The 26,727-nt window shown below is 36.8% G+C and overlaps 5 protein-coding genes across 13 annotated transcripts; 4 read left to right on the top strand and 1 right to left on the bottom strand.

Annotated features, from left to right (window-relative positions):
• Positions 1 to 2,259: 2,259 nt before the first annotated feature.
• LOC137732360 (salicylic acid-binding protein 2) lies at positions 2,260 to 4,466 on the top strand. Its single transcript, XM_068471674.2, has 3 exons — positions 2,260 to 2,659; positions 3,283 to 3,417; positions 4,010 to 4,466. The coding sequence occupies exons 1-3, from the start codon at positions 2,285 to 2,287 to the stop codon at positions 4,283 to 4,285; spliced, it is 786 nt and encodes a 261-aa protein (XP_068327775.2). The 5' UTR covers positions 2,260 to 2,284; the 3' UTR covers positions 4,286 to 4,466.
• A 2,142-nt stretch (positions 4,467 to 6,608) lies between these two features.
• LOC137732350 (salicylic acid-binding protein 2) lies at positions 6,609 to 12,566 on the top strand. Of its 5 annotated transcripts, XM_088686886.1 has the most exons (5): positions 6,609 to 6,972; positions 7,056 to 7,188; positions 11,138 to 11,548; positions 11,748 to 11,885; positions 12,062 to 12,566. In XM_088686886.1, exons 3-5 carry the CDS (start codon positions 11,171 to 11,173, stop codon positions 12,341 to 12,343), a joined length of 798 nt encoding a protein of 265 aa, XP_088543012.1. In that variant the 5' UTR covers positions 6,609 to 6,972; positions 7,056 to 7,188; positions 11,138 to 11,170; the 3' UTR covers positions 12,344 to 12,566. The 5 variants fall into 5 exon arrangements, with proteins under 5 accessions (XP_088543012.1, XP_088543010.1, XP_088543011.1 ...); XM_088686884.1 differs by lacking the exons at positions 6,609 to 6,972; positions 7,056 to 7,188 and adding an exon at positions 10,539 to 10,634 and having other exon boundaries at positions 11,068 to 11,548; XM_088686885.1 differs by lacking the exons at positions 6,609 to 6,972; positions 7,056 to 7,188 and adding an exon at positions 10,622 to 10,755.
• A 619-nt stretch (positions 12,567 to 13,185) lies between these two features.
• Positions 13,186 to 18,491, top strand: LOC137732307 (ethylene receptor). 4 transcript variants are annotated; one of them, XM_068471616.2, is made up of 7 exons: positions 13,186 to 13,451; positions 14,072 to 15,022; positions 15,550 to 15,918; positions 16,023 to 16,289; positions 16,385 to 16,512; positions 17,042 to 17,239; positions 17,796 to 18,491. In XM_068471616.2, exons 2-7 carry the CDS (start codon positions 14,117 to 14,119, stop codon positions 18,151 to 18,153), a joined length of 2,226 nt encoding a protein of 741 aa, XP_068327717.2. In that variant the 5' UTR covers positions 13,186 to 13,451; positions 14,072 to 14,116; the 3' UTR covers positions 18,154 to 18,491. The 4 variants fall into 4 exon arrangements, with proteins under 4 accessions (XP_068327717.2, XP_068327724.2, XP_088542733.1 ...); XM_068471623.2 differs by having other exon boundaries at positions 13,197 to 13,451; positions 14,083 to 15,022; XM_088686607.1 differs by having other exon boundaries at positions 13,207 to 13,451; positions 17,805 to 18,491.
• A 529-nt stretch (positions 18,492 to 19,020) lies between these two features.
• Positions 19,021 to 21,230, bottom strand: LOC137732322 (Pentatricopeptide repeat (PPR) superfamily protein). Its single transcript, XM_068471634.2, has one exon. It carries the CDS (start codon positions 21,196 to 21,198, stop codon positions 19,081 to 19,083), a length of 2,118 nt encoding a protein of 705 aa, XP_068327735.2. The 5' UTR covers positions 21,199 to 21,230; the 3' UTR covers positions 19,021 to 19,080.
• Positions 21,231 to 21,298: 68 nt separating this feature from the next.
• Positions 21,299 to 25,809, top strand: LOC137732331 (golgin). Of its 2 annotated transcripts, none has more exons than XM_068471645.2 (11): positions 21,299 to 21,431; positions 21,511 to 21,621; positions 21,703 to 21,768; positions 21,896 to 21,982; positions 22,077 to 22,667; positions 23,285 to 23,764; positions 23,932 to 23,993; positions 24,079 to 24,184; positions 24,333 to 24,412; positions 25,156 to 25,398; positions 25,540 to 25,809. In XM_068471645.2, the coding sequence occupies exons 1-11, from the start codon at positions 21,366 to 21,368 to the stop codon at positions 25,580 to 25,582; spliced, it is 1,935 nt and encodes a 644-aa protein (XP_068327746.2). In that variant the 5' UTR covers positions 21,299 to 21,365; the 3' UTR covers positions 25,583 to 25,809. The 2 variants fall into 2 exon arrangements, with proteins under 2 accessions (XP_068327746.2, XP_088542735.1); XM_088686609.1 differs by having other exon boundaries at positions 21,682 to 21,768.
• Positions 25,810 to 26,727: the final 918 nt, after the last annotated feature.

Raw genomic sequence — 26,727 nt, 5'->3', positions numbered from 1 at the left:
TAAGCCTTTCAATTCAAATTTCAAAGTAGGCCAGAATATTCAGTTTAATTCTAATTTCATTAGAATCAAATAGAATCAAACTTTTATAGTGGGTAACCATAGGAACAAATCTACATGGGAACAAATTAAATGCCAAAAAATTTGAGTTTTAAAGAGTAATTATAATTTTAGATTTCAATATATTGAATTTGTAAGTAAAATCAAACTCAAGGTATTTGATTCTTATATATAGAAATCAAATTCACGCCACTTAGTACTACGGTCTAGTGGTATTCTTCTTCACTTGTAAGTGAGCGGTCTTAGGTTCTATTTTCGCCAAAGACGAATTTAAACCATATTATTGCTAGGCGATTGTGAAGCTAAGCTAACCCACCTCCTCTTTAGTGTAGATAATATCGTTTGTTAAAAAAACAAAAAATTTAAATTCACTTAAATTATTGTGGAAGATCTTACAAGAAACATTAGACCAACAATGTACATGAGAGCAATGGCACCCATTGCTTTTGGGGAAGGGCAATGGTTACTCTCAATTGTCCAAAACAAGGTAAAAGTGCCTCCACCGGTCCCGAAGGAGGGCAAGTGGTAGACCACACGAAGTCCGACCCAAAACCAGTGCAATTTTTACTTCTGCCTGTTGGCTGACGTCAACCACGTTTTTTTTGTCTAGCGCTTGCAATTTACACACAAAGAGGGAGAGCGAATAAACATCAGAAGCTGTTGTGGAGACCCTAGTGGTCAAACTCTGAAATCTACACCTCATGAGGTTGAATTTGAAATTCGTTTGTGTCTAACAACCTAAATTATGACTTAAAATTTATGGCTTTTTATTTAAAATGATCTCTGAGATTTGCATAAATCTTCATTTTGGTCCCTGAGATTTGAAATCAATATAAGGTTCTAAAAGACGCTAGACACTAGTCGGGCGGCGAGTTGGGGTCTAGCGCCTAGGCGGGGCTTAGGCGGGCACCTAGGCTTACTAGGCGAATTTAAGTAAATCTATTATATTTTGTGTAAATAAGTGTGTTTATACTTAATATATATATACACACACACACACATATATATATAATTTCATTTTAAACTACAAAATAGAATGACATATATATTATGAAGTATTGGAACATAATTAAAACATAGGGAACATGCATATAATGTGTATTCATTTAAGCATTCAACAAGTCTTTTACAATTTATTGAAAAAATTAAAATGCAAAATGAAAGTTATATTGCAACCTAGGCGGCCGCCTCAGCAGCTTTGGACGTCATTTCTTAATTTTCAAACGCCTAGGTAATAATCGAGGTGGTGACCAACCACCTAGAGCCTAGGCGGTGCTGGTGGGGATTTTTAGAACAATGAGAATTGGTCCCTGAGCTACCATCAATTATTTTAGTCATTTCGTAAAAAATCTCCATTAAATAAGGATAAAATAACAAAAATACCCTCAATTTTTGTCAAATCATTTTGGTCTATCGTTTATTAAATTGAGGTTAGTTTCATCATTTTAATCTTTATTTAACATAATTATTCACGGAATGATCAAAATGATTGATGGTGGACAATTAGAGAAAACAATAATGAATAAGAAAAAAATCAATAACATATCTTTAAAAATATTTTCTTTTCAATTCCATATTTAACATTCGTATGAATAGTGTTTACAAAGATATTTTAAACAATTTGTAAGGTTGTACTTCATTTTAATATGCATTTAAAAATAAATATATAAATATATTTTTATGAATAGTAATCACCCAAAAATATATCTTTGTGAATAGTAATCGCTCTTACTCTTGTTCAACAGGTAAAGTTGCATAAAGATAATTTCTTTTTAAAATGAATAGTAACTTGCAGGTGACTCTTTACTACAGTGGTGAAAATAAGTTCAGCACTTGCATGACGGCATGATTGGGTGACTAATCTAACAACAATTCTAATAAAATATATCGTTGGACAAAAATAAAGTGAATGGTAACTTCGAGTGGGCTGCCCTTGCCCTTGCTCAATATTCAACATGTGAAATTGCTCTCAAGTAAAATATATAATTAAAAAAAAGAGGCAACGTAAATAAGCTAATAATAGAATGACTAAAATGACATTTCACCTTAGAACAATCCTTTAAAACTCACGAGTTTAAATTCTTTCTCTGCTTTTAATGTAACTTAAGTAGAATACCACTTTTAGTAAAAAATAAAATAAAATTCACCAAATCACATTAATTTTTGTTGGCGATCTTTATATATATCCCCCAGTATTCCAGATGATAGCGAATAACCAAAGAAGAAAATGGCAGCTGCACCAAAAGAAGAGAAACATTTTGTTCTAGTTCATGGGGCGTGCCATGGCGCTTGGTGCTGGTTCAAGCTCAAACCGAAGCTCGAGTCCGCCGGTCACAAGGTCACAGCGCTGGACCTTGCAGCTTCCGGCGTGGACGCAAGGGCCATCGCAGATGTTCACTCATTGGCAGAGTACTCCGAGCCTTTGTTGCACTTCATCGAATCACTCGGTCCGAAAGAGGAGGTGATTCTTGTAGGTCATAGCCTTGGAGGCATGAACTTGGCCCTTGCCATGGAAAGGTTCCCGCACAAAATTACTGCTGCTGTTTTCTTGACTGCCTTTCTGCCAGATACCATTCACCAGCCTTCATATGTTTTGAATCAGGTATGTATTACGGGAACCAAATCCTAGGGATCCGGAGATCCGTACTCTTGAAATTTGATCTAACGGCTACAATTATTATAACTTTTAAAAATACCTCCTGTTTGTAACCGTTGGATCAAATTTCAAAGGTCCGGATTTCTTGAACCGTAGAATTTGGTGGGAGAGATCCGGATGAGATATCTTCCCATGTATTACCATGATCAGGTAGCTAATTAGCCAATAATAATAATTGTCTTTTCTAATCACATCGGCATTGTCCTTCAACTTGCGTTTTACCAACTGAAGGTCAGTGTCTGATTTCATGTGTCGGATTTTAGTATTATTCAACAAGCCGAAAGTGGGGTTTTTTATTTTTATAATTTTTATTTATCAAAAATAGTATTTAATAAAAAAAAATTTTGTTTTTATTTGAATAATATCTAACTTCCACGAATCTGGCAAGAGGCGGGCTATGCACGTTACTTCTTTTCCATACAGTAACAAATTAAATTAGTTCTAAATACCATTGAAGAAAAATTGTTAATTTTCATTTCAAATATTATTGCAAGTTGTTTACTTATTTGAAAAACAATTAGATTTCAGAACTTTGTTTTTAAATTTACTTTCTGTATACATGCGAATAGTTCACGCAAAAGATGCCCGCGGAAGCATGGTTGGACACCCAGTTTGCAAATTACGGAAGTGCCAAAGAACCTTTAACATCAATGCATTTTGGTCCAATGTTCTTAACGAGGCTCTATGAACTCAGTCCCATTGAGGTATATATCCTTCTCACCCTCACACACTACTACACATGCACACAATTGAACTGCAACTGTAAATGGGTTGATCATAAACAAACTCAAAATGCAACCCCAAAGTTAATATAAATTAGAAAACAAAACGGATTTTCTTGACTATGTTGCACACACACACATATATATATATATATATATATATATATATATATATATATATGCGCTTAATTATGGTGTTAAACAATGAATCTGGACCGCACATTTAAAGAAAAATTAACTTATCAGTGGTTAAGATCCACGACCAGTCAACAAAACATATTTTGAGAAGTGATTTTTGCACTCTCTTTGCTCCTCTTTTACTACTACATTTTATTTTAGCATTTGAATTATATTATTGAAGAATCAAGAGATACAAACACGTAAATAAATGCAAAAAATGAAGACGAGAGTGAAAATCGCTTTCTTGATTTTTTTTCCATGCAAAAATTAAAGAAAGCTTTTTTGGTCTAATCTGTGGAAAAACGGTTGGTCTTAAAAAATGGCTTGAATAAAATGAAGTCATTACAAGTATTAATTAATTTAGTGCATCTGATGAATGTTGCATTATTCAAAGGATCTGGAACTTGCCAAATGCTTAGCGAGGCCAAGTTCACTATTTCTTGAAGACTCGTCAAAGATGAAGAATTTCTCGAACGAAGGATTTGGGTCGGTCACTCGAGTTTACATGGTCTGTAACAAAGATAAAGCAATACCAGCTGAATTTCAATGGTGGATGATCGAAAACAGTGGTGTTACAAATGTGGTGGAGATTAAGGGTGCTGATCATATGCCAATGTTTTCCAAGCCCCAAGAACTTTGCAATTCTCTGTTGGAGATAGGAAATAAGTAAAAGCATCTGCTATGCTTATTTATGTATTTTCGATTATCCGGGAGTCGTCAGACTTGTTTATCATATAATGTATCGATACGTCCGTTCGTATCTTACTTGTTCAAAATAAAGAAGATTGGGGATGCGCCTATATTTAAGTAAAGGTTGCCAATAAAAAAGTTCATTCAAAGTTACATTAGAACCATATATTCAAACATATAGATAGCCACTATTTACTTGAAATGTGAATATTTTGGTGGTCATGTATATGCCTTAGTGACGTACTAGTCAAGTATTTAGGGCTGCGGATTGAGAACATGAGAGATTGGAAAATGAAATCACAATAGAGCCAGAGTGAGAGAGATTCTCTCTCTATAGTGTTAGCTCATTTTCTCACAACTTAACACTTCAGATTACGACATTTATATACCAACTACTAGCACCATTTTCCATTTATGAGTTTTTTTTCTCTTAATGTAACCAAGGGCGTGAAAATTTTAGAATAAGTCAATGAATCAACCATAATAATTTGACAGTAAACTGATTAATTACATCAAACACTTTTAACTTACAAGTGAAATGAATATCAATAAATCATACCATTGAGTTGCTCGGCATGTACCAATTTAATAATTGAGGAGTTCGCAATTCTCAAATCGGTAACGATCAATAATTGAGAAGTTCACATGTCCCATATCGATCATGATCTCAGGAAGAAGTTTCCTGAGCTAACGAAGAAGTTCTGGTGGAGTTTTTGAGCAGAGGCAGAAGGATGAGACGATGAAGAAGGGACGATTTAGGTCTATGATTAGGGGTATTTTGGTGTTTCCGAAATCGTGTGTCAGTATTTCGGGTACAACAAACTCGACATTGTTTCATTCTCGACCAATCCGAGCTTCCCTCTTCGGATTTCGATTCCGTCAATACAGTAATCGGACTCCTGGTTGCGAGTCCCGCACTGATTTTCTTCCTCATGGGAATCAAAGGTCTAATCCAAAATGAGAACGACTTCCTTTCCACCCTTTCTCATTCTGGCTCATTCGTTTAGTATCCTCTTTTTGACTAGTAGGATTGAAACGTAGGAATGAAGACCACACAAGTTTATTCTGCATATGCCAAACTGGCACCTGCCTATCTTGTCAAACTATCTGACTCACGAAGCAATAATTTATCCCCAAGCCTTCAATTTTATTTAGGTTTTTTAATAGTTGGTGTAATTTTTTTTATTAGTCGGACTACTAAAGTAATGCAACAAAATGAGTGATTAAGATTAAATTTTGGATTTTTATCATAAGTGTTTCTTGAAATTGATCAAACTCATCATTTTGGTTACTCGCTTTCAAAATCAATTAATTTTGTCGCTAACATTCACTACCGCACATCAATTTGGTCATTCTGTTAAGATTCCGTCAACTATTCTGTTAGTTTGTATGTGGAACCCGCAAATCCAATGAAATGGTGACACTTGGATTACACAAAATAACGGTTTTTATCGCAAATGGTCCCGGACATTGATCCAACTCCTTATTTTGGTCCCTGAGTTAAAAAAATCGATAAATTTGGTCCCTAACTTTCAATACTACACGTCAATTTAATCATTCCGTTAAAGTTTCGTAATATTTTCTTGTCTCACTAATCCAATCGTACGGCTCCACGTGGATTAACTACAAGAAAATATTTTTTTGAAGATTTAAAACTAAAAGTAAAATAAGAAACGAAAACCAGAACTAAAAGAAAAAAAGTCATTGCCTTCTTCATCAGGGTATGCTCAAAAAGAGTTTCTTATAGTTAATCTATGTGAAGCCATATGGTTGGATTAGTGGGATCACATTAGCACACAAATGAAAAATATTGATGAAATTTTAAACGGAATGACTAAATTGATGTGCGGTAGTGAAATAGGGACCAAATTTATCGATTTTTGAAACTCAGGGAACAAAATGAGGAATTGGATCAATATCAGAGACTATTTGCGATAAAAACCCATATTTTGCGTAATTCACGTGTCACAATTTCATTGGATTTAGTAATGGAGCCAAGGTGGGGGCAATGCGATTCCTTGACCCCAATAACCTTGTGGCCCAATTGAAAGGCCTAGTATTAAATTTGAGATTGAAAAATGTTTTATTGATGTGCACAATGCTGCAAATGGAAGCAGCTATTATATACATATACATATACATATACATACAACACACATGCAATAATCAAATATAAAACAAAAGGCATCCTTGTTGCCCATGATGCAGCTGCCACGCCCATGATGTGCATCCACCACGTGCAAACCCTTGTTGACTAGGATGTGGTATCCATATGCACCTGTCCAAATTGTCCAGAATGTGCATCCACTTGCTACATTCCTTCTGACCACTTTTGTACAGCTTGAGTGATTTCTTTTCCCTTAACACCTAGAGCCTTTTTGGTGCCAACAACCCCAAACAAGAAGAAGAAGGAGCTGCTACTCCATTTGTTAGCCATCACTCCATCAACGCCTCTTCTTCCCCTGCTAAATATTCCTACCATCGTGACTACTAGTCTACTGCTACTCTCATTCACTTTTCCCACATTTTCTCTTTTTTAATTTTAACCTATAAAAAAAAACATCTAATCTTAACCAATTCAATCATTTCGGCATTTTTCTCAGCGATTTCCCAAATCGGACTTTTGTTTTTGGGTAATTCATTCGTCTCCAATTCAATATGTCAAAGGTACTTATTGTTTCCATTTCGGCCACTCTTTTCTTTGTTTCAGGGGGCTTCATCTGTATTCAATGCTCGTTCTTTTATTTCAGCTTAATTCACAGAAATAATACCGGAAAGAAGTGTGATCTATTACTCAAAGAAGGTGACATACTTGGTGTGGCCAGAAGGATACTATCAAAGATGACAACACTTTTCTTAGAAGAGCCATCCATGACCCTCAAGGTAATGACAAACAAAACATTAAGGCAGTGTTTGAATTCATAATTGCTTGCTTTGCGTGATTAGTAATAGAAGCTCAACTTTTGACCCAATTGTCTTAAATTCTTGGCTTCACCACTGATTGTGTTTATGGATCTCACATTCAAACTAACATAATAGTTGGCGGAATCTTAATGGAATGACCAAATTGATGTGGGGTAATAAATGTCAGGGACTATTTGTGATAAAAATCCTTAAATTTTATATTATTTTCCACTTACTTGCCAATCTATTAACTATAAAGCCGACTATTGAATAGTTCGGAATATTAAGGACTTACCCTAGTCAGTGGTGGGGTTTCTAAGTTGATAATTATAAAGCAGATTGAAATTAATTTTATTGGAAGAAGATGGAAGCCCTTGAAATCATGGCTCTATTATCTTGGATTGTTTGTGACGTCTAGCGATCTGCTTGATATCAATTTTGTTTTTTTTATTTTTGTTTTTACTTTTTGTGCTAGTGATAGAATGAAAATACACAGGAAAAAGAAGGATGAAGAGTAAATAAAGGATGGTGGGATAAATGTAAGAGAGACGCTCAAGAAAAGACACAAAAGAAAACTAAAAACTCAAAGTTTCAAACTATAGAGCAGTTTGATAATCATTATTGTTAGCTTTTAGTATACATTTTTTGAAAGGGTGGTGATTTCATCACACCTTTGATTACTTTGTGCACACTTTCTATTAATGTTGACCGTTGATTTTACTTTAATTGTTCAATCTAACAGCTACGAAGCTACATGAGTGTGTATAAGGTGAGAAATGGTATGTCAAAATCATTTCTCTTTTTGAAAACTTCAAATTGAAAACATGGGTGTCTTCGATTGAGATTTTGAGAGATTTTAATTCTTTTAATAAATTTGTTACTTAGTTTTACGGTATAGTGGTGTTTCTCTTCACTTGTAAGTGAGATGTCGTAGATTCGATTCTTACCAAAGGCGAATTTGAACCGCATTATTTATATCCATTGTGAGGTTAGGCCCACCCCTTCCCTTTTACTGTGATAATATCGTTTGTAAATGAAGATCATATATATATATTTTTGTTTCTTTATATATATATATATATATATATATATATAGATATAAAGAAAATAAATACACACACAAAGAAGAAAGGAGTAGAACTCCATTGATTCGTAGCTTCCATCTCCTTCTTGGTCGATGAGGTCTGCAACTTCTGGCACCTCAACACCCTCATCGTCATTGTCGTCCTCTCTGCCATCGCATCCATCTTCTTCCTCACATCAAGAAAGTACAGGAGCGGCTCAAGGAAAAAAACAGAGCAAAGTATGCTCCTCATAAATAGCCACAAAAGAAAACAAAAGCTCAAGGCAATGAGGAAAACTATGTTCTGATAAGAGTTTATATTGATAGACAGTTTTTCAGACAAGTAATTTTGGAAATAATCATCGGCAAAAAGGAAGATGGAGGCTACGAATCAATGAAGTTTTATTCTTTTCTGGTTTACATGTTTTTCTTCCATTTTAATTTTATTTTTAATTCATTCCAGATTTTATTCCTTTTCATTTTATTTTTATTTTTAATATTAGTTTTATTTATTTATAATTTTTTATATTTTAATATTAATTAAAATTTATATAAGCATCCATATCATTTAATGAATAAATAAGGATCCTTGAAAGGCTTAAAAAGAGTGTAAAAATATTTTTTCATTGATCCTATCCCATATTTAAAATTAAAAATAAAATACAAAAAACCTTGTCCCCACTTCCACAACCACGTTCTCTCTCCTGCACATTTTAATAACAAAAATAAAAAATGTTTACACACATAAAGTGTGTAGACATATGCTAGTACATATATAGAGAGGCACATTTTAATAACAAAAATAAAAAATGTTTACACACATAAAGTGTGTAGACATATGCTAGTACATATATAGAGAGGAAGTGAACGGGAGAAGAGAAGAGAGAGAAAGAAAGGAGGGAAAACATATTTAAGTTTTTTTTAATTATTATGTTAAACTTTTGTGATTCATTAAAATTCAAGTCATTTTTATTAAATAAAGTTACTTTTGTTTTTTATTTTTTATTTTTTAAAACAAATAATATTATTTATACTAAAGGAAAGGGGGTGTTAAACCTCACAATTGGCTATCAGTAATGTGATTTAAATTCACATTTGGTGAAAATTGAATCTAAAATCTCTCACTTACAAGTGAAGAAGAATACTGCTAGATCGAAGTACTAAATGGCATGATACTTTTCGTTAAGATTCAAAGTTTTGAAGTCATTTTCATTAGTTTAAAGTCCTTCAAAATATGGATGTATTTAATTAGAATATTAAAAATGTTTATAAAATATTTCAGGTGTATTCAATTATGAATTAATTTTAAAAAAGAATTAAAAAGTTGAGGAAGTAAAGGGAATTGAAGAGATTTCTTGGTGTATTTTAAACACTTACAAATCTCACATCTTCCCTTGAGATTTCAAGATAATTGAATCAAAATTTTACATAAATCTTTACAAATCAATTAAACCCCATCAAAATATATGAATTTATCAATACATTAAAATTTCTCAAAATCCCAATTGAATAAATTGATAACTACCTTTTGTTTTCAGTTTTGACAAAAGAAAATGCTATAGAGACTACATTTTTGCTACTTTTGAGTTTTGTGTACCACATGATGTGACAAACTAGTCTCTATTAAATGAAGACAGAAGTCATAGCCACTAAAAATTAGTTACTTAACACTTTTTAGCCTTAGCCTCTCTCATTATTAGAACAACAAAATTACTCACTTTTTAGCCTTAGCCTCTCTCATTATTTATTTACTTTGTGCTCATTTTAATAATTTAAGCCCTTTTGAATAAGGCAAAATAGCCGGGTCAAACGCTATAGGCATTTTAAAAGGTAAAATTGAGTGTGTAAAAATATTTTAAAAATTAAAAAAAATCATTTATTATAGGTATATGGCTGGCGGATCCGGCAAATATTATTAGGAGGAAGGTCAACAGAAATAGCGCGCGTAACGTTCAATTTTTTAATTTAATTTTTACAGAAATAATATGCAAATCGTCATTTTATCAAGTCTTGGTAGATCTGAAGTCATTTGCTAATGCCTATTGCACACATGTTAATGCCTCATTTACGTGGGTAACTAACATGTTCTAAAGTTACTCCTACATGAATTCTTAATAAAGAAACACACTTACGTTGAACACACTAACAAATTGATTGATATTATCAAGAGGATAAATTTGTACCATACAAATTGTTCTTCCATTATAGAAGATGATTTTGCTGACCACGTGCAAACACATTTGCCAAGTGACTTGACAAGTAGGCCCTCCAAGTCGGCTAGTGGGAGAGCCACTTGAAGATCAAAGTACGAATGATGTGACATATACGAGTCATGAAATGCCAAGTGTGATGTCATACACATGTAAGTAAATTCCTCCGATATCTGCGGTCATGAGAGATTCTCAGGTGGAGAAACCGGACTGGAGTTTGTGAGAGAGAAGGTGTGACTAAAGTAAGATAGGGTAGCATGACAAATTATGAAGGTGGGGTATATGATGTTTTCTTGAATAGGGAGTAGTGTGATTTGCTTTTGAATTTTCCTCTTTTTCTCTTCACATTCGATATTTTTCATCACTGCACAAAGAGCGATAGGCAGTTTTTGAATTTTCTCTGATTTGCCATTTTTTACTACCAGATTTCGGATCGGATACACAATTTGAATTTTAATGCATTGGACATATTTTCTTAATTATCTGCACATTGAGCTAGTCTTTTAGGAGATTAGGTTAATAGTTTATCTTATATTCTTTTGGTTACTCTAATTTCTCTCTTATCTATTTATACACACTTATCAGATGAAAATGTCCCGTAATGTTACCGCGGCGTTGAAAAGTTAGTACATGCTTTAGCCATCTTTGTATGCAGTTGTAGAGTGGTAGTTCATACTCAACAGAGGAAATGGCAGGATCCAACGGAGAACGGAAGGCGCATTTTGTTCTAGTACACGGCGCGGGTCATGGGGCTTGGTGCTGGTACAAGATCAAACCCAAGCTCGAGTCCGGTGGTCACAGAGTCACCGTTCTTAACCTCGCAGCATCGGGCATCAACATGAAGGCCATACAAGATGTTCACTCACTTACTGAGTACTCTGAGCCCTTGTTAGAGTTGATAGAATCGCTCGCTCCAAACGAAAAGGTGATCCTCGTAGGACATAGTCTTGGAGGCATGAACTTGTCCCTTGCCATGGAAAAGTTCCCACACAAAATCTCTGCTGCTGTTTTCTTGACTGCGTTTCTGCCCGACACAACTCACCAGCCGTCTTATGTTATGGATCAGGTATCTGCATCTTCTTTTTTTGACGCATTGATATATTTACACTGAGGGTGGCAGAATAAATGAGTATCGAACTCGTTATTCATGAGATTCGAACCTAAGACCTTTCACTTACAATTTGTATCTGCATGTTCTTTGCTTTATTAGAAATTCATAAAAGCAAGCAAAGTTTACTCGAAAAACTTTTTTTCTGTGTGAAAAGTTCCTGGAAAAGAAACCGGCAGATTCATGGTTGGATACTCGGTTTGAGAAATTTGGAAGCCCCGAACAACCCTTGACATCGATTTTCTTTGGTCCCAAGTGCCTACAAGAGATTCTCTATCAACTTAGCCCGATCGAGGTATCGTTCTCACAAGCACTCAAAGAGAACTGCAATTATATCTTGGAAAATGCTTTAGCGTGATTCTATTTTCCCCCCAGTATTTGTCTATGGCATAATATTTATCTTAAACTTGTAGTGTATATATGTATTTATAATTTCCTGAACTGATGTAATTACATTGTCCGTGTTTGAAGGATTTGGAACTTGCCAAGAGCTTAGTAAGGAAGAGTTCGTTCTTTCGTGAAGAAGTGGCTAAGATGAAGAAATTCTCGAATGAGGAATACGGTTCAGTTACACGAGTTTATGTGGTTTGTGACAAAGATTTGATAATAACTGAGGAATTTCAACGATGGATGATTGCAAACAGCGGGGTTAAAAATGTGGTCGAGATTAAGGGTGCTGATCATATGCCGATGTTTTCAAAGCCACAAGAACTATCCAATTCTCTTATGGAGATTGCCCAGAAGTATGCTTGAAATGTCAGTGAGCTACATTTTAGGCCAGTTGTAAGGAGAATAATTTTGGTCACCATGACTGTAATGTTCCTACTCCAACTTAGACGTGCGTACTGCGTGTTTCTCTGTGAATTTGCTCAAAGTTTTAACTTGGCCTTTGTATTTTGAATTTGCAACGTCTTAATCCTTGTAATGTTTAAACTTTTCTAGTTTTCACTCTGAAAGCAGCCAAGAGTTTGTATCAGTTTCAAAACCTTTAAAACGAAAAAGTTGCGTTGATGCTATGTAAAAGTAAAGCAGCTTGAACAAAAATCACTCAAGAATCCAAATTTAATTGAACAAGTTGGGCATGAATCAAAGAGCGAAGTCCTCAAGTGTATAATATGCCTGCATTACGCTCGTGAAAGTGGAACCATTTGGACTACGGCATTGAATTCCCATTTTTTTAAGTAGCTACCTGGCCAAAAATGCACTGTTTGAATGTCGCTAACACGCTACAAAGAGCGCATTGAATGAAACCAGATATCATTGTGGCATTTTGTCGGACACCTTCATGGTATCACCAAGTGAATGAGATGCGTATGCATGGAAATGCCAGTGAGTGCGAGCCAACAGCGGTGGTGGTAAGGAGGAGAGCACGGAGTTGCCACGCTTGTTTTATGGAGGTGCATTTTTTGTATCAGAGCGCTGCGAAGAAAGAGATCTCATGAAGAGGTGCATTTTTTACGTAAACTAGTTCAAGGCTTCAAGCCTCTTACCCGCCAAAACATGAGCGGTTCAGATTTCAAGTTGACCAAATTTAATATATCAAAACCGTCCATCCTCTCATTTTGGAAATACAATAAATTGCAATGATATCAAAACGCAGCGTTTTGAATCTGCGTGACAGTGAATTATATCAATGCAATGGAGTACGGATATCTCCATCCCCAATTTTCAAAAACCCTAGTCCGCCCGACGTCTCCTCTCCCACCCTCTCTTCTCCTCGGCTGGATCGTCGCACTGTGTTTGCTAGCGATATCAGTTCGCCGGCGCCGACTTGACCTGCCGCCGCGGACGGCCGGGGATTCTGCGACAGTCAATTGTCAGTCCACCCCCTCGCTTTCTGTGCTCATTTCTCACTTGTCAGGTGGGTTTTCACTTTCATTGAGCTGAAATCTTAGAACTTCAGTGCATGTAGGCAGATTAGAAACTTGAGTAAGCAGATTATGGCTTAAATTTTTTTGAAGATTGAGAAGTGGGATTCATTTGAAATTTTTAGAATCAGAGTTGAGACTTTAGGGGTTTATGGATTGGTATTTGGTAGTGAATTGCTGGATGTGTGGCAGGATCCTTGCTCTTTCTTTTGGTCAATGGATCCCAAGGGATAAATAATAAATGTGGTTTTCCATTTGTGCTTATGTATTCAATTCTGATGATCACGGTTTATGGTTGTATTTTCTTCTTCGTTTTTTTATACTATCGGTTGGATTTTGAAAGGGTTGAGTTGTTGGGTACAGGTTCTAGACAGAAATTTTCGTTGTTGTTTAATTGAAATTTTATATTTAAATTGCGTTGCTCTAAATGATCAAATGTTGAAAGATCAATGGAGCCTAGTTTGCACTTGCGTAATGCGAACTTGTTATATCATAATTTTCTTTTGTAATTACTAATTAGTACTATTGGGTGATTAGATTATTGCTGTTTTTTCCCCTTCATTTTTCCGTTTTTTTTTATTTGCTTCAGTTTTGACGGTATAATATGTTGTAGGCATGTAACAGACCAAGTAATATCCGTTTAAGTGGCTCAATCATCATGTTGGCATGCAACTGTATTGAGCCACAATGGCCGGCTGATGAATTGCTGATGAAATATCAGTACATTTCAGATTTCTTTATTGCGCTTGCTTATTTCTCCATCCCGCTAGAGTTGATCTACTTTGTCAAGAAGTCTGCAGTGTTTCCATACAGATGGGTCCTCGTACAATTTGGTGCTTTCATTGTACTGTGTGGGGCGACTCATCTTATCAACTTATGGACGTTCAGCATGCATTCAAGAACTGTGGCCATAGTAATGACCATGGCAAAGGTTTTAACTGCGGTGGTGTCATGCGCAACTGCCCTTATGCTTGTACATATTATACCTGATTTATTGAGTGTTAAAACTAGAGAACTATTCTTGAAGAACAAGGCTGCAGAGCTCGATAGAGAAATGGGCCTTATCCGCACACAGGAGGAAACAGGTCGACATGTCAGGATGTTGACCCATGAAATCAGAAGCACTCTTGATAGACATACTATACTTAAAACTACACTTGTCGAGTTAGGTAGAACTTTGGCATTGGAAGAGTGTGCCTTGTGGATGCCAACGCGTACTGGATTAGAGCTTCAACTATCCTATACACTCCGTCAGCAGAATCCAGTAGGATATACTGTACCCATTCATCTTCCTGTGATCAATCAAGTATTTAGTAGCAACCGTGCAGTAAAAATATCACCAAATTCTCCAGTGGCAAGACTGAGGCAACTTGCAGGAAGGCACATTCCTGGGGAAGTTGTTGCAGTTCGTGTGCCCCTTTTACATCTCTCTAACTTCCAAATTAATGACTGGCCTGAGCTCTCAACAAAACGCTATGCTTTGATGGTCTTGATGCTTCCCTCAGATAGTGCAAGGCAATGGCACGTTCATGAGTTAGAATTGGTAGAAGTGGTTGCTGATCAGGTAAAAAACCACAATCTGTATCTTTTTAAGTACAATCTTTATGACAATGGTAATAAATCTCTCCACATCCAAATCCCAAAAGGAAATTTAAAATACAGTTTCTTTTGGTTGTCAGATCCACATTTGAAGAGGTTAAGTAGTACCTATGATGTCCTATGAAAAAAATGTTTGTTTATGGAAAGGTTCATTCTTTTGTCGATGTTTTACGGTCCATCTAATCCTTTTACTATAACCCTTTGTGTAACGTGAAATTACATCAAATCTCAGGAACCTATTATACAAGTTGTAGTTGATTGATTCTCAGAAATGAAATGCATTTTTTTAAATGCTGTGTTACTTGGCATATAGAAAGGTTTATTAAACCGAAAAACATCTTATAAAAGAGAGAATAAATAAAAAGAGCAGATTGCCTATCTAAAGATTTTCTTTCCCTGTTTCTTGCTTTCTTAAAAATATACACCTGCTCATATATTATTGTATAACGAAGCATTCATTTATTAGTTCTTATTGTTGAGTCGTTGACACAGGTTGCGGTTGCTCTGTCACATGCTGCAATATTAGAAGAGTCAATGAGGGCAAGGGATCTCCTTATGGAGCAGAATATTGCGCTCGATTTAGCCAGGAGAGAAGCGGAGACTGCAATTCGTGCTCGCAATGATTTCTTGGCTGTTATGAACCATGAGATGAGAACTCCCATGCATGCAATTATTGCTCTTTCTTCTTTGCTACAGGAAACTGAGCTCACACCTGAGCAGCGTCTCATGGTTGAAACGATATTAAGGAGCAGCAACCTATTGGCTACCCTCGTAAATGATGTTTTGGATCTTTCAAGGCTTGAAGATGGCAGCCTTCAACTTGAAATAGCAACTTTTAACCTCCATTCCGTATTTAGAGAGGTACGGTTATGTGTTCCTGCCACTTATGAGTTATTTTGGATTACATGATTTCCATTGATTTTGTGGCAGTTTGCATCAGTAAAATGGTTTTTTTTTCGTTGCAGGTTCATAATATGATTAAGCCTGTTGCATCTATCAAAAGGTTGTCAGTTACATTGAATATAGCTGCAGATTTGCCAATGTATGCCATAGGTGATGAAAAGCGTCTTATGCAAACTATTCTAAATGTTGTTGGGAATGCTGTGAAGTTCTCAAAAGAAGGGAGCATCTCAATCACAGCTTTTGTTGCAAAATCAGAATCTTTACGAGATTTCCGGGCTCCTGATTTCTTTCCAGTGCAAAGTGATAATCACTTTTATCTGCGCGTACAGGTTTGTTTCTTCAAATACTTGTTTGAATCTGAGGGAAGACCATTCTGTTCATTTGAAGTTATTATGGTATATTACATTCTCTTTTTCTGGCGTAGGTCAAAGATTCAGGATCTGGAATCAATCCTCAGGATATCCCAAAGCTATTTACCAAATTTGCACAAACTCAGACTTTAGCTACCCGAAATTCTGGTGGTAGTGGACTTGGCCTGGCAATTTGTAAGAGGTATTTATTTTTTTGTTTTGCCATGTTGTGCTTGATTTAGTTCCGAAAGTCCACCTAAACCACAATAGATAAAGGGTGAATTATAATTATGTTCTACATAGTTTATAATCTTTATTTTGGTCCTCAATTCACTACATCCAAATCCCTATATCTCTAGTGTAGTTATATGTAATAGCATGGTGGATTATAACTAAGCTCTAAAGTTTTTAACACACATACACGTGTGTCATGTGCAGATTCCGTCTCCGTAATTGTTATAAATCTGAAATGTATTTAATTGCTAGCATTCACAAAACCGTAAGGATGCCAAAATAAAACTAGAGGGGCCGTAGCGGAAAGTGGCATAAAGTATTGGACTGAAATTATCGTTTTCCCAAAATGAAAGAAAAAGAAAACTATGCATTGAGCTTGTATGACTATCCACCTGTTTTTTTAGCATTTCAAGTTTTGTGAAGGTTTGAATCAATATTACTAGGAGATATATTTATATGCAGTTGTAATGCAATCTTGGTTTCTATGATGTGATCAGATTTGTAAATCTTATGGAAGGGCATATTTGGATTGAAAGTGAAGGTCTTGGCAAGGGATGCACAGCCACTTTCATTGTGAAACTCGGATTTCCAGAGCGTTCGAATGAGTCTAAGCTGCCTTCTGGACCCAAGCTGCAAGCAAATCATGTTCAAACTAACTTTCCAGGGTTGAAAGTCCTTGTCATGGATGATAATGGGTCAGTAACTAGCCACCTTTCCTACCCAGTTAATTTTTTGGTGCGTTGTTTCCTCCAGCAGTATTTATTTTATAAAATAGGGAATGAGTATATACATTATAAACAAGCTAAATTTGTTATGAAATACTATACCATTATCAATTTGAGCGGTGATAATAGATTTGGCTTGGGAGTGAGGTCTGGAATTAGTGAGTGCATTCATTAGTTATTAGTGGTTTTTGACTTGATGTTTTTTAATTGCCGAGTCAGTATTTGGATAAAAGGAATAGCAGTTCTAGGTTATTGTACGATTATTTGATCCATTCGGAAACATCATGTTATAAACTGCCAAATAACTCTGTCAAGGTGTGGAAACAATTTTTAACTTGTGATCTTAGTGGGTGCATATTGGTGTAACACTTTTAAATGAGCAGCAGATGCAAGTATGGTTATATGTGTGAATTTTATGAGATTCAAGGTGTAATGGCTGGTTGTTCTTTTATTTTTACGGCTTGTGAACAATATTCTACTTGTTCTCACTGAGCTCCGTTTTCTTCCCATTCTTTTAATCGTTCAGGGTCAGCAGGTCAGTGACAAAGGGACTCCTTGCGCACCTAGGATGTGATGTAACAGCTGTAAGCTTAATCGATGAGTCATTGCATGTTATTTCACAAGAGCACAAGGTGGTGTTCATGGATGTGAGCATGCCAGGAATCGATGGTTATGAACTTGCTGTCCGTATACATGAAAAGTTCACAAAACGTCATGAGCGGCCGGCATTAGTGGCACTTACCGGAAGCATAGACAAGATTACAAAGGAGAACTGCATGAGGGTTGGTGTGGATGGTGTTATACTAAAACCGGTTTCAGTTGATAAAATGAGGAGTGTTTTATCAGAATTATTAGAGCATCGCGTCCTATTCGAGGCCATGTAAAAGACACAGGAACATTACTCCAGCAGAGGAAAGATTTCAAGGGAAAAGGATATTGAAAGCTTCCTCTAGCGATTGTGGTATCGCATACACAGAATGAGAAGTTGCATACAATAAAGCTAGAGCAATTTGGGATGATGGCACTGGCCTGTGAAGAGCAGTCTCGGTGTACCCTCGTTGTGCAATCGTCACACGAGAAGCTAAGTTAACAATAACTGATTTGTGTAAACTGGCAACGCTAACTTTTCTCTATCTATTGCTCTACATAGTTTGCAAGTTATGTGTAGTTTCTCTGTTGCTAAATTTGGATCGTATTATATTCGACCTCTGGCATTACCCCATTTCCTGCCGGCTTTTTCTACCAGATTTCTAGTTACCTTCTCACCTAGAAATAGGGGGCAGATCTGCTTTCTGTTAAAGATACCTTTGAGAATTTCAAACTCATTTGCCAATGTTTTCTGCATAAATTCTAGGGTGTTCCCGGGTATTTTAACCGTTAGATCTTGGTTTTTGTATGTTTAAACAAAGACCTAGCGGTTATAACATTTGGAGTATCCCATAATCCGGAGTACCAAAGAAAATTGCTGTTTTCTTAGCCACAACATCTTTCTAGTTTTCTACGTGTCTACTGTGTTGCACGGTGAATTTGCTGAAGATTTTAGTTCGATTCCCAGTCTGAACAGAGATCATCCTTGGAATTTCTAAATTTACATCGGTCACTTTATTCGTCGGTTTCGAGTTTTAATTTTTCAGTTCATGTCAAACTTATTTTTCCCTCGAATTCTGCTGAACACCACTTCGGCTCAAGCAAACTGAGAGTGTTAAGGATGAACGCCCTGTCGGTTGGTTACTCAGTAGTGCTAGAGGTACTTAAAGCTCGAAAGAGTTGTATTGTTTCAATGAACTTCCAAGTAATGATGTTTCAAAGTTCTACATTTCATGTAAATTATAAATCGGTTCATCAAATTCATCTGTTTGTAATCTTACCATGTTCCCTTGTAACGAATGTAATGCTGCTTCAGCTTCACCTACCTCCTGTTCTGATCGAACGCCGGAACAGAATACCTGAATATTACTCTTATCTTCAATCCAGCTGAGTCCAGGATCCTTTTCCGACGTCAGTACTCTAATCTTTCTCCTTGTTTCGACAACACTATCCCATTTTCCTGCAGCAGCATAGAGATTTGACAGCAAAATATGCGTTGCACTGTCTTCTGAGTCCAAACTTAAAACCTGCTGTGCTGCATGAACTCCTATTTTCAAATTTTTATTGACAACGCACGAGCTCAGCAAAGTTCTCCACAGTTCAAGATTTTCATTAAACGGTGAACTGATGATAAGCTCCTCTGCCTCATCCAACAACCGAGCTCGACTTAACAAACTCACCATACAAGAGCAGTGCTTAGGCCCAGGTGTGATACCGTTTTCCTTCATACATCTCCACAAAAGCTTTCCTACTTCAGTCAAACCACTGTGGTTGCAAGCTGAGAGTAGAGACAGAAATGTTACTTGGTCTGGTCTCAGACCGTGTTTTTCTATCTCGAAAAACAGCCTCAATGCTTCCTCTGCCATGCCGTGATGACTATATCCTCCGAGCATTGAGTTCCAGCATTTCAAATCGGGGTCCGAAACTTGGGAAAATATAGAATAAGCAGCTTCAAGGCTACCATTTTTTGAATACATATCTACAAGACTCCCGCAAACTGACATTTCAACATTGTGCCCAGTTTTCACGGCCCATGAGTGAATCATCTCACCTTGTTTTAGCATGGCAAGGTCGGAACAAGCACTCAACACTCCACTGAGAGAAAAGCTGTCAATCTTATGGCCTTCCTGGCACATTTCATAAAAGAACTTAATTGCACTCTCCCCATCAGCCAATCTCGAAAAACCCATGATCATCTCAGTCCATAGAACAACATCCTTCTTTATGATGGAATAAAACACCTTCTGAGCATCATCTGATTCAGCCTTTCGAAAATACATAGACACTAGTGTAGTTCCTACAAAAGTGCTCTTCTCAAATCCTGCTTTTGTGACCTGTCCGTGAAGTGACTTGCCATAGTTGGAAACTAGATCTGTGCCTGTTGCGGATATGATGGCTGCAAAAGTATACTCATCTGGTTTAAGAAACGACGTTTTCTTCAACTGGACAAATAAATTCATGGCCTTCTCACCATCACCATGTTCCGAACACCCAGAAATCATTGTGTTCCAAGAGACCAAATCCGGGTTGCACATTCCCTTAAACACGCCAAATGCTACTCGGATGTCACCAGAATTGCAATACATATCAAGCAAGGAATTCTGCAAAGCTAAATCAGCTAGCGTTTTTGAAACTATGACTCTGGCATGGATGAGTTTCCCCAGATAAAAATATCTTAATCTGCTGCAAGCAGTCAAGACCATTGAATATGTGAATTGAGTAGGAACAATTCCAGTCCTCAACATGCCATCAAAGAGAGAAAGCCCTTCCGCTGTCTCATCATTCTTCAAATTCCCAAAAATCATTGAATTCCAAGCAACAACATCTTTATCAACCATCCCGCCAAAAACTTTCCTCGCGGATTCCAAATCCCTACAGTTGGAGTACATCCCAAGTAAAGCAGTTTGAAGACAAACATCACTCAAGAACCCAAACTTCAGAACTTGGGCATGAATCAAAGAGCCAACCAACCAATCCTCAAGAGTATAAAACGCCTGCAGTAAGCTCGTGAAAGTCGAACCATTTGGCCTAAGACATTCAACTCCCATTTCGTTAAATAGCTCACAAGCCAAAATCGCACTGTTTGAGTCCCGGGAATAGGCCGCAATGAGCGCATTGAATGAAACCAGATTTCGTTGAGGCATTTTGTCAAACACCTTCCGCGAGTCCCCAAGCGATCCACATCGCCAGTACATGGATATGACATTGTTGTACAGATACGGCGAGCGCGAGCCGACGGTGGTGGTGGTAAGGAGGAGAGCGTGGAGCTGCCGCGCTTGTTTCGGCGAGGTTACGGAGTTGCATTTTTGTATCAGTGCTGCTATCTCATACGACGGTGGCATGTAAATTAGTTCAACACTTTTACCCGCCAAAAAATGAGCGGCTTGGATCTGAAGCAGAACAAATTGCAATATATCACAACTGTCCCTGATGTTTCCCAATCTATCAGCGAACACCCCAACCAGCCTTCTAAACGCTGCGTTTCGTGTCCTCCAGACTCTCGGACGCGATGTGCGGTGATTCGAAGCTCTCGCGGCTGTGCCGTTTGGACGACGATTTTCTCCGTCCGTACACCGTCAGTTCCGTCCCCACTGCCGTTTTAGGGTTTCGTTTCATTGGTGTTTCAGAAGCTCATTTCTCTGTTCCTTTTGCAGGAATCCGGCGTCGTTTTGGTAGCCCAAGAGAGGGAAGTTCTGGTCACTCTCTCTCAGGTTCTTCGACAAGTCAAGCTCTGGACCCAAGCACTTGATTCCGACTCTGAAAATGTCAGTTTCTCTATCTCTCTCATTCTAGAGACTGCAAATTTGACTTGCTCTGATAAAAAGGCTCAAACTTTCCTTGATCAGGGAGTGGCGATAGGATTGGATTGTGAGAGTGATTGTATGTGTCTGACTAAAATCGTAACTCACTTGGTAATTTCCTATATGTATGTATATGTGCGTGTATATATATTTCATATGAATGAATCATATGTGCTCATTTTTCTGTTTGTAAACTTTGTGTACGTTGGAGCTTCAAATTGTGCTGTTTTTCAAGCAGATGGTTTTGCTGACAGTGGAGAGTCAATATGTCAAGCATCTGGCGTGCAATGTTCTTGTTGCTGTGTCGAAATTCCTTGTTGATTCGGTATTTTACAACTTCCCTGACTCGGACAAATGTAATTATAGATGGGATTTTACTGGGTTTTGTGTTTCATTTGTTAGTTCTACGTGTTTTTTAGGGGAGCAACTGGGAGGGTTTTATCCGTTTGTTGTGTGTTTGTATGAATTTGGCGATCACTGTGGCGGTGTCTTGTTCTTCATCATGGTCGGTGGATGGAGCTGATGATCTTCATTCTTGTTCGTCGAGGTTGATTCTTGTGTTAAAGCCTAAGCTGGAAAATGCTGACTGGTCTATTGCGGCTGCTGTTGTTCGGGTTTTACGTGATATAAGGAAATATTTGAAGTCAGAAGACGATGATGAACTTATTGAAGCATTCTTTGATTCTATCAATTCCGTTCTTTCAACTGTGCCATGGAATTTGCTAGATGAGATTCATGTTGGTGCAAACCCTGATGCTCAGAAAGGGTCCAGAGCTGATGCTTTGTTTCAAAGATCCTTGTTTCTAGGAAATTTGATTCAGTTTCTCTGTTCCATGGTTGAGCAAAGTGGTTCTGCGGAAGCTTCAGGTGGATCTATAGACAAACATCACCCAGTTTTTTCTACACTCATCACCCTTGTTCCGCAGCTTTTATGTTGGTGCCTTGGTGAGCAAGCACATTGCATTAATTTCAACAAGTGCATCTCTCAATACTTTAGACACAAGTTATTGGTATGTGTTTGCCTGAGTCCTTTCTTGAAGATAACTATTGATGTTTAGAAGATTTTAGGGATGTTGGTTGTGTATCTATGCAGAAAACCTAAGCATGACACAAAAGTTTGATGTCACAAAGCATGGATAACTGTCTTGCATCTGCAGTTTGAAAATAGCTTAAGCAGCAGGCTTAGGTTTTCCTGTTTCTAATGTTAAGTTCCTGTAAAAATAAAAAAGCTTAGTTGAGTTGGATTGAGTAGTACCTAGACTTCTAGATCCTTCAATCTTCCCGCCAATACCATCTGTATAAGTCTCAAGTTGTTGTGTACGTATGATGCTGGTGTGGTATAGGCCTTTACTAAAGAGATGCTAGTCAATATCTGTTTCTTCTTTTGGAAACAATAATATCTCCTATAACATTTTCCTTTGTATTTATATGAGAATTAACATGTTCTTTTGGTGCGTTACTGTTGTAGTTTTATAATGACATTTATATAAATCTACAGAACATAATATGTTATATGCATATTTTCCTGGAAACATGCTTCTTGACTTAGTTTATTAGATTATTACTTATGCTTGTGTTAAATCCCTACAATATAATTTGATTGCAAGTACATGGTGCAAACCTACAGGTGCTGATGATCAGGCTCATTTTCCGAACCTACTCTCAGCAGTCAGTTCTTGTTTCATGGTTGCAACTTGTCCATGATTACTTTGGAGAGCTTCTGCGGCAACCCATTAGTCCTCTTGAATATCAGGATGATTGCCTGGAAGGGTCTCCATTTCTATCCAGTGTTTCTGATACAGAAGTAAACAGTCTGTCTTCCCGCCATCTGCAAAGACAGGCTATTTTCCTCTTTCTGAGGTGTTCTTTTGGTTTGATTAGCTCAAACGAAGGAACTAGCAACAAATGTGCTTGTGCGATTTGGAACTTATGCTTGACGTGTGACTCAAAAACAGAGCTGGGATGTTGTGGACGAAAGAAAGGTCTATTGGAGCTTTATAGCTGGCTTCAAGGGCATCTTCCAACTGATATGTCAGTGGACCATGAAATGTATTTTGAAAAATGTGTTGACTTTGCTAAATCATTCCTCCAACTATACATTAAAGAGGTGTGACTTTTTATTTCCTCAGAAGTTGTTGCATAGTTAATTAAATTGTACTATATGTGCATTGAAGTTCTTAATGTATTTGGCTTGTGTCTATTGCTTTGAAGGATTGCGTTATTCGTTGATTTGTACTCAAAATTTTCATTTCTTGGCCCTGTCTTGAACTGTAGGATGATGTATTATTCAAAGTTCTCCTGCAATTGCTCTCTGTACCTTTTTGTGCCGAAGAACAGTAAGGAATAAATATCCTACTTTTTTCATTTTTCTGAAAAGTATTTTCACGGATTCTTTTTTAACAATTTTTGTGTTTAATATAGGTTGGAAAAGGAAAAGGGAGCATTTCAGGATTCAGAGGGCAATACGTTTTTTCGTGTCTCGGATATTTTCAATCCTGTGCTCTTATTCCATCTATTTCTGTTAGAGGCAAGATGCTCATTATTTGATATTTATATAGCTACCCATTTTTACCTTGGCATGTTTCTATTTTTTAATTTGAGGTCGGTGGTCTTGCGGGGGAGGGGGGGAAAGGAATCCTTGACGATATGACAGTTTACATCTTTTCAATTTGCAGTTGAGCTACGACCATCAGGTGCTCCTTGATTACCTTATTTCGAAAGATACCGGAATCAGCTGCGCAGAATATCTTTTAAGGTCTTTGTTCTAATAGTTATATTCTACTTCTCTAAACTTGAGAAAGCTAGGGGCCCATTTGAATCAAACAGTTTGATAACCATTTCATTTTTTGCTTTTAGTTTTCACGTTTTGGTTAGACATAAAGAGGAAATAAGGAAGAAAGGAGAGATGGATAAGGATAGAGGAAGGGTGGTGGGAAGAATTTGGAATAAATGAATGTAGAATGATACACAACATGAAAACCAAACCAAAAACTCTGAAGAAATTTAAGTAGGTTTTCTCTTTCTAGTTTTTGGTTTTTATTTTGTTGTTCCATGCGCATTCCTCCGTTCTACCTTCTACCACACTTTCTCCACATTTTTGATTCATTCATCGTTCCATCTACTTTGCCTCTTTGTTTAGTATGAAGAAATGAAAACTACAAACGAAATGGTTATCAAATGGACCTTGAATTGCACTTTGCTACTTTTGCTTGTTTCAAATTCAACCCTTAAGCTTGTTTGCTGTTCTGGTGATTGTTACCTACTTTAAGCCTTATTATGGTTTTATTCTTTGATTTTTTGAATTATTCGTTAACCATGAATATAAATCGTGAATTACGATATGAGGCATGAACCCTCTACTCCTGAATGACCTCTCTTAACTGATTAGCAACAAAGGAGAAGGAAAACGAATGTAGTTGACCCTAGAGATTCGCATTTGATTCCAATAATTGTATTTTTTTCGTTCCTTCTTACTGTGCTTAATGCATTCTTTCATAGGTGCTTGCGTAAAGTGTTCGATTCATGGAGCTTATTTGTGGAGTTCTCAATGTGTCGACAAGCTACAAATCAATCATCTAAGAGAAGAAAAGTTGCATCGGAAGTGTGGAGTTGCAAGGGCACTCAAAATGGAGGAAAGTATTTTAAAGAAGCCAAAGGATGCTTACTTACGTTGAAAAATTCAATTGAAAGTCTACACCGAAAGAATCTGTTTCCTTACAATCCTAATGTTCTTCTGAACCGGTATGTCTTTGAACTGAGTTCCATTATGCTTCCCGGTAAATTATTGAGTACTTTTACGATACAGGGTTTAATTTTACTTTCTAAACTTATTACATGTATTTTGGCCGTTTGTGCACTGAACTTCTGGCTCTTCGACTGCAGCTTAACGCGATTTCAGGAACTCTGTTTTGAGGAAAAGAAGTAAACTTCTAAAGGACTGAGTGGTTCCAGCTCTTCACGATTCTTTCCAGCATATATAAAGATGCTTTTTCGAAGAAGTGAACGAGTAGAAGAAAAAACCTTGTATTTGAGGTAATTTGGATTTGTTGTACATAAATACTCATTCCTCAAATTTTCCGCCAACAAGGAGAGAAGCAAAGAGGTTTAATTTGTAGAAACAATTATACACGAAATCTGAGTGATTCGTGCGCATTATGTGTTAAGGGTGGGTTCAAAAAACTGAAAACCCAAAAATTGGGGACCGAACACCGAATCGAAACCGAAAAATCAAACCGAACCTTATTGGTTCGGTTTCAGTTTTGAAGGTTTGAAAACCGAATCGAATCGAACCGAACCGAACCGAATCCCTTTACACTTTATGAATGTATGCTCATTTTTTTGAAACTTTGTTGTCAAGTTTGAAACTAAGCCTAAGGCTTTTTCAAGGAGCATATTTGGTTCAATTAGGGAGGATATTTCATTGGTTATAAAGGAAAGTTTTGGAAGACCTTGGAACTTGGAAGAACTTCTCTATTTGTTTACTTTTTGATTGGATACGATGATCATTTTTCTTTGCAACAGGTTGTTGATAGCATGGATTGGTTTATATGATCTTGTATATGTACAACTACCTTCCCACTTTCTCACTTTTCCTATTTTCTTATTATTAGTCTAATAATGCAAGCCTCTTTTCTAAATTTCATATTAAAAAATGATCAAGTTTTATAAAAGGGAAATTTTATTTAGACCCATTTATCCTCTTTCTACACTTAACTTATCATTTTTTATCTTGAAATTCCAAATGTGTGCAACAATTCTCTTTCTACACCCAAAATAAAAAAGAACAAAAAAAAAAAATTAATAATAATAATAATTCTAGCACAAGAAAACTCTACCCACCCTTCCTCTCCTGACCCCAACCACCCCCAGTTTCTACTCTTCCCCGACCCCACCGCCACCTTCTCTATTATCCACAATGAAAACCCCAAAGATCTTAGCCATCACTCACTCTAACTTGTTGTTCAAGAACTGGATAGTTAGACAAAAGGTACTTGAGAATGTCATCACTCACTTAACTTGTCGCAAGTGAAGAACATTGAGGGACTTGAAAATAGGAGTGTGTCCACAACA

This window comes from Pyrus communis, chromosome 15, assembly GCF_041283825.1.
Source record: "Pyrus communis isolate YQ-2024b chromosome 15, ASM4128382v1, whole genome shotgun sequence".
In the NCBI taxonomy this organism is placed as follows: Eukaryota; Viridiplantae; Streptophyta; class Magnoliopsida; order Rosales; family Rosaceae; genus Pyrus; species Pyrus communis.
Note: the sequence above shows the minus strand (reverse complement) of the source record. Positions and strands in the feature narration are given on the sequence as shown.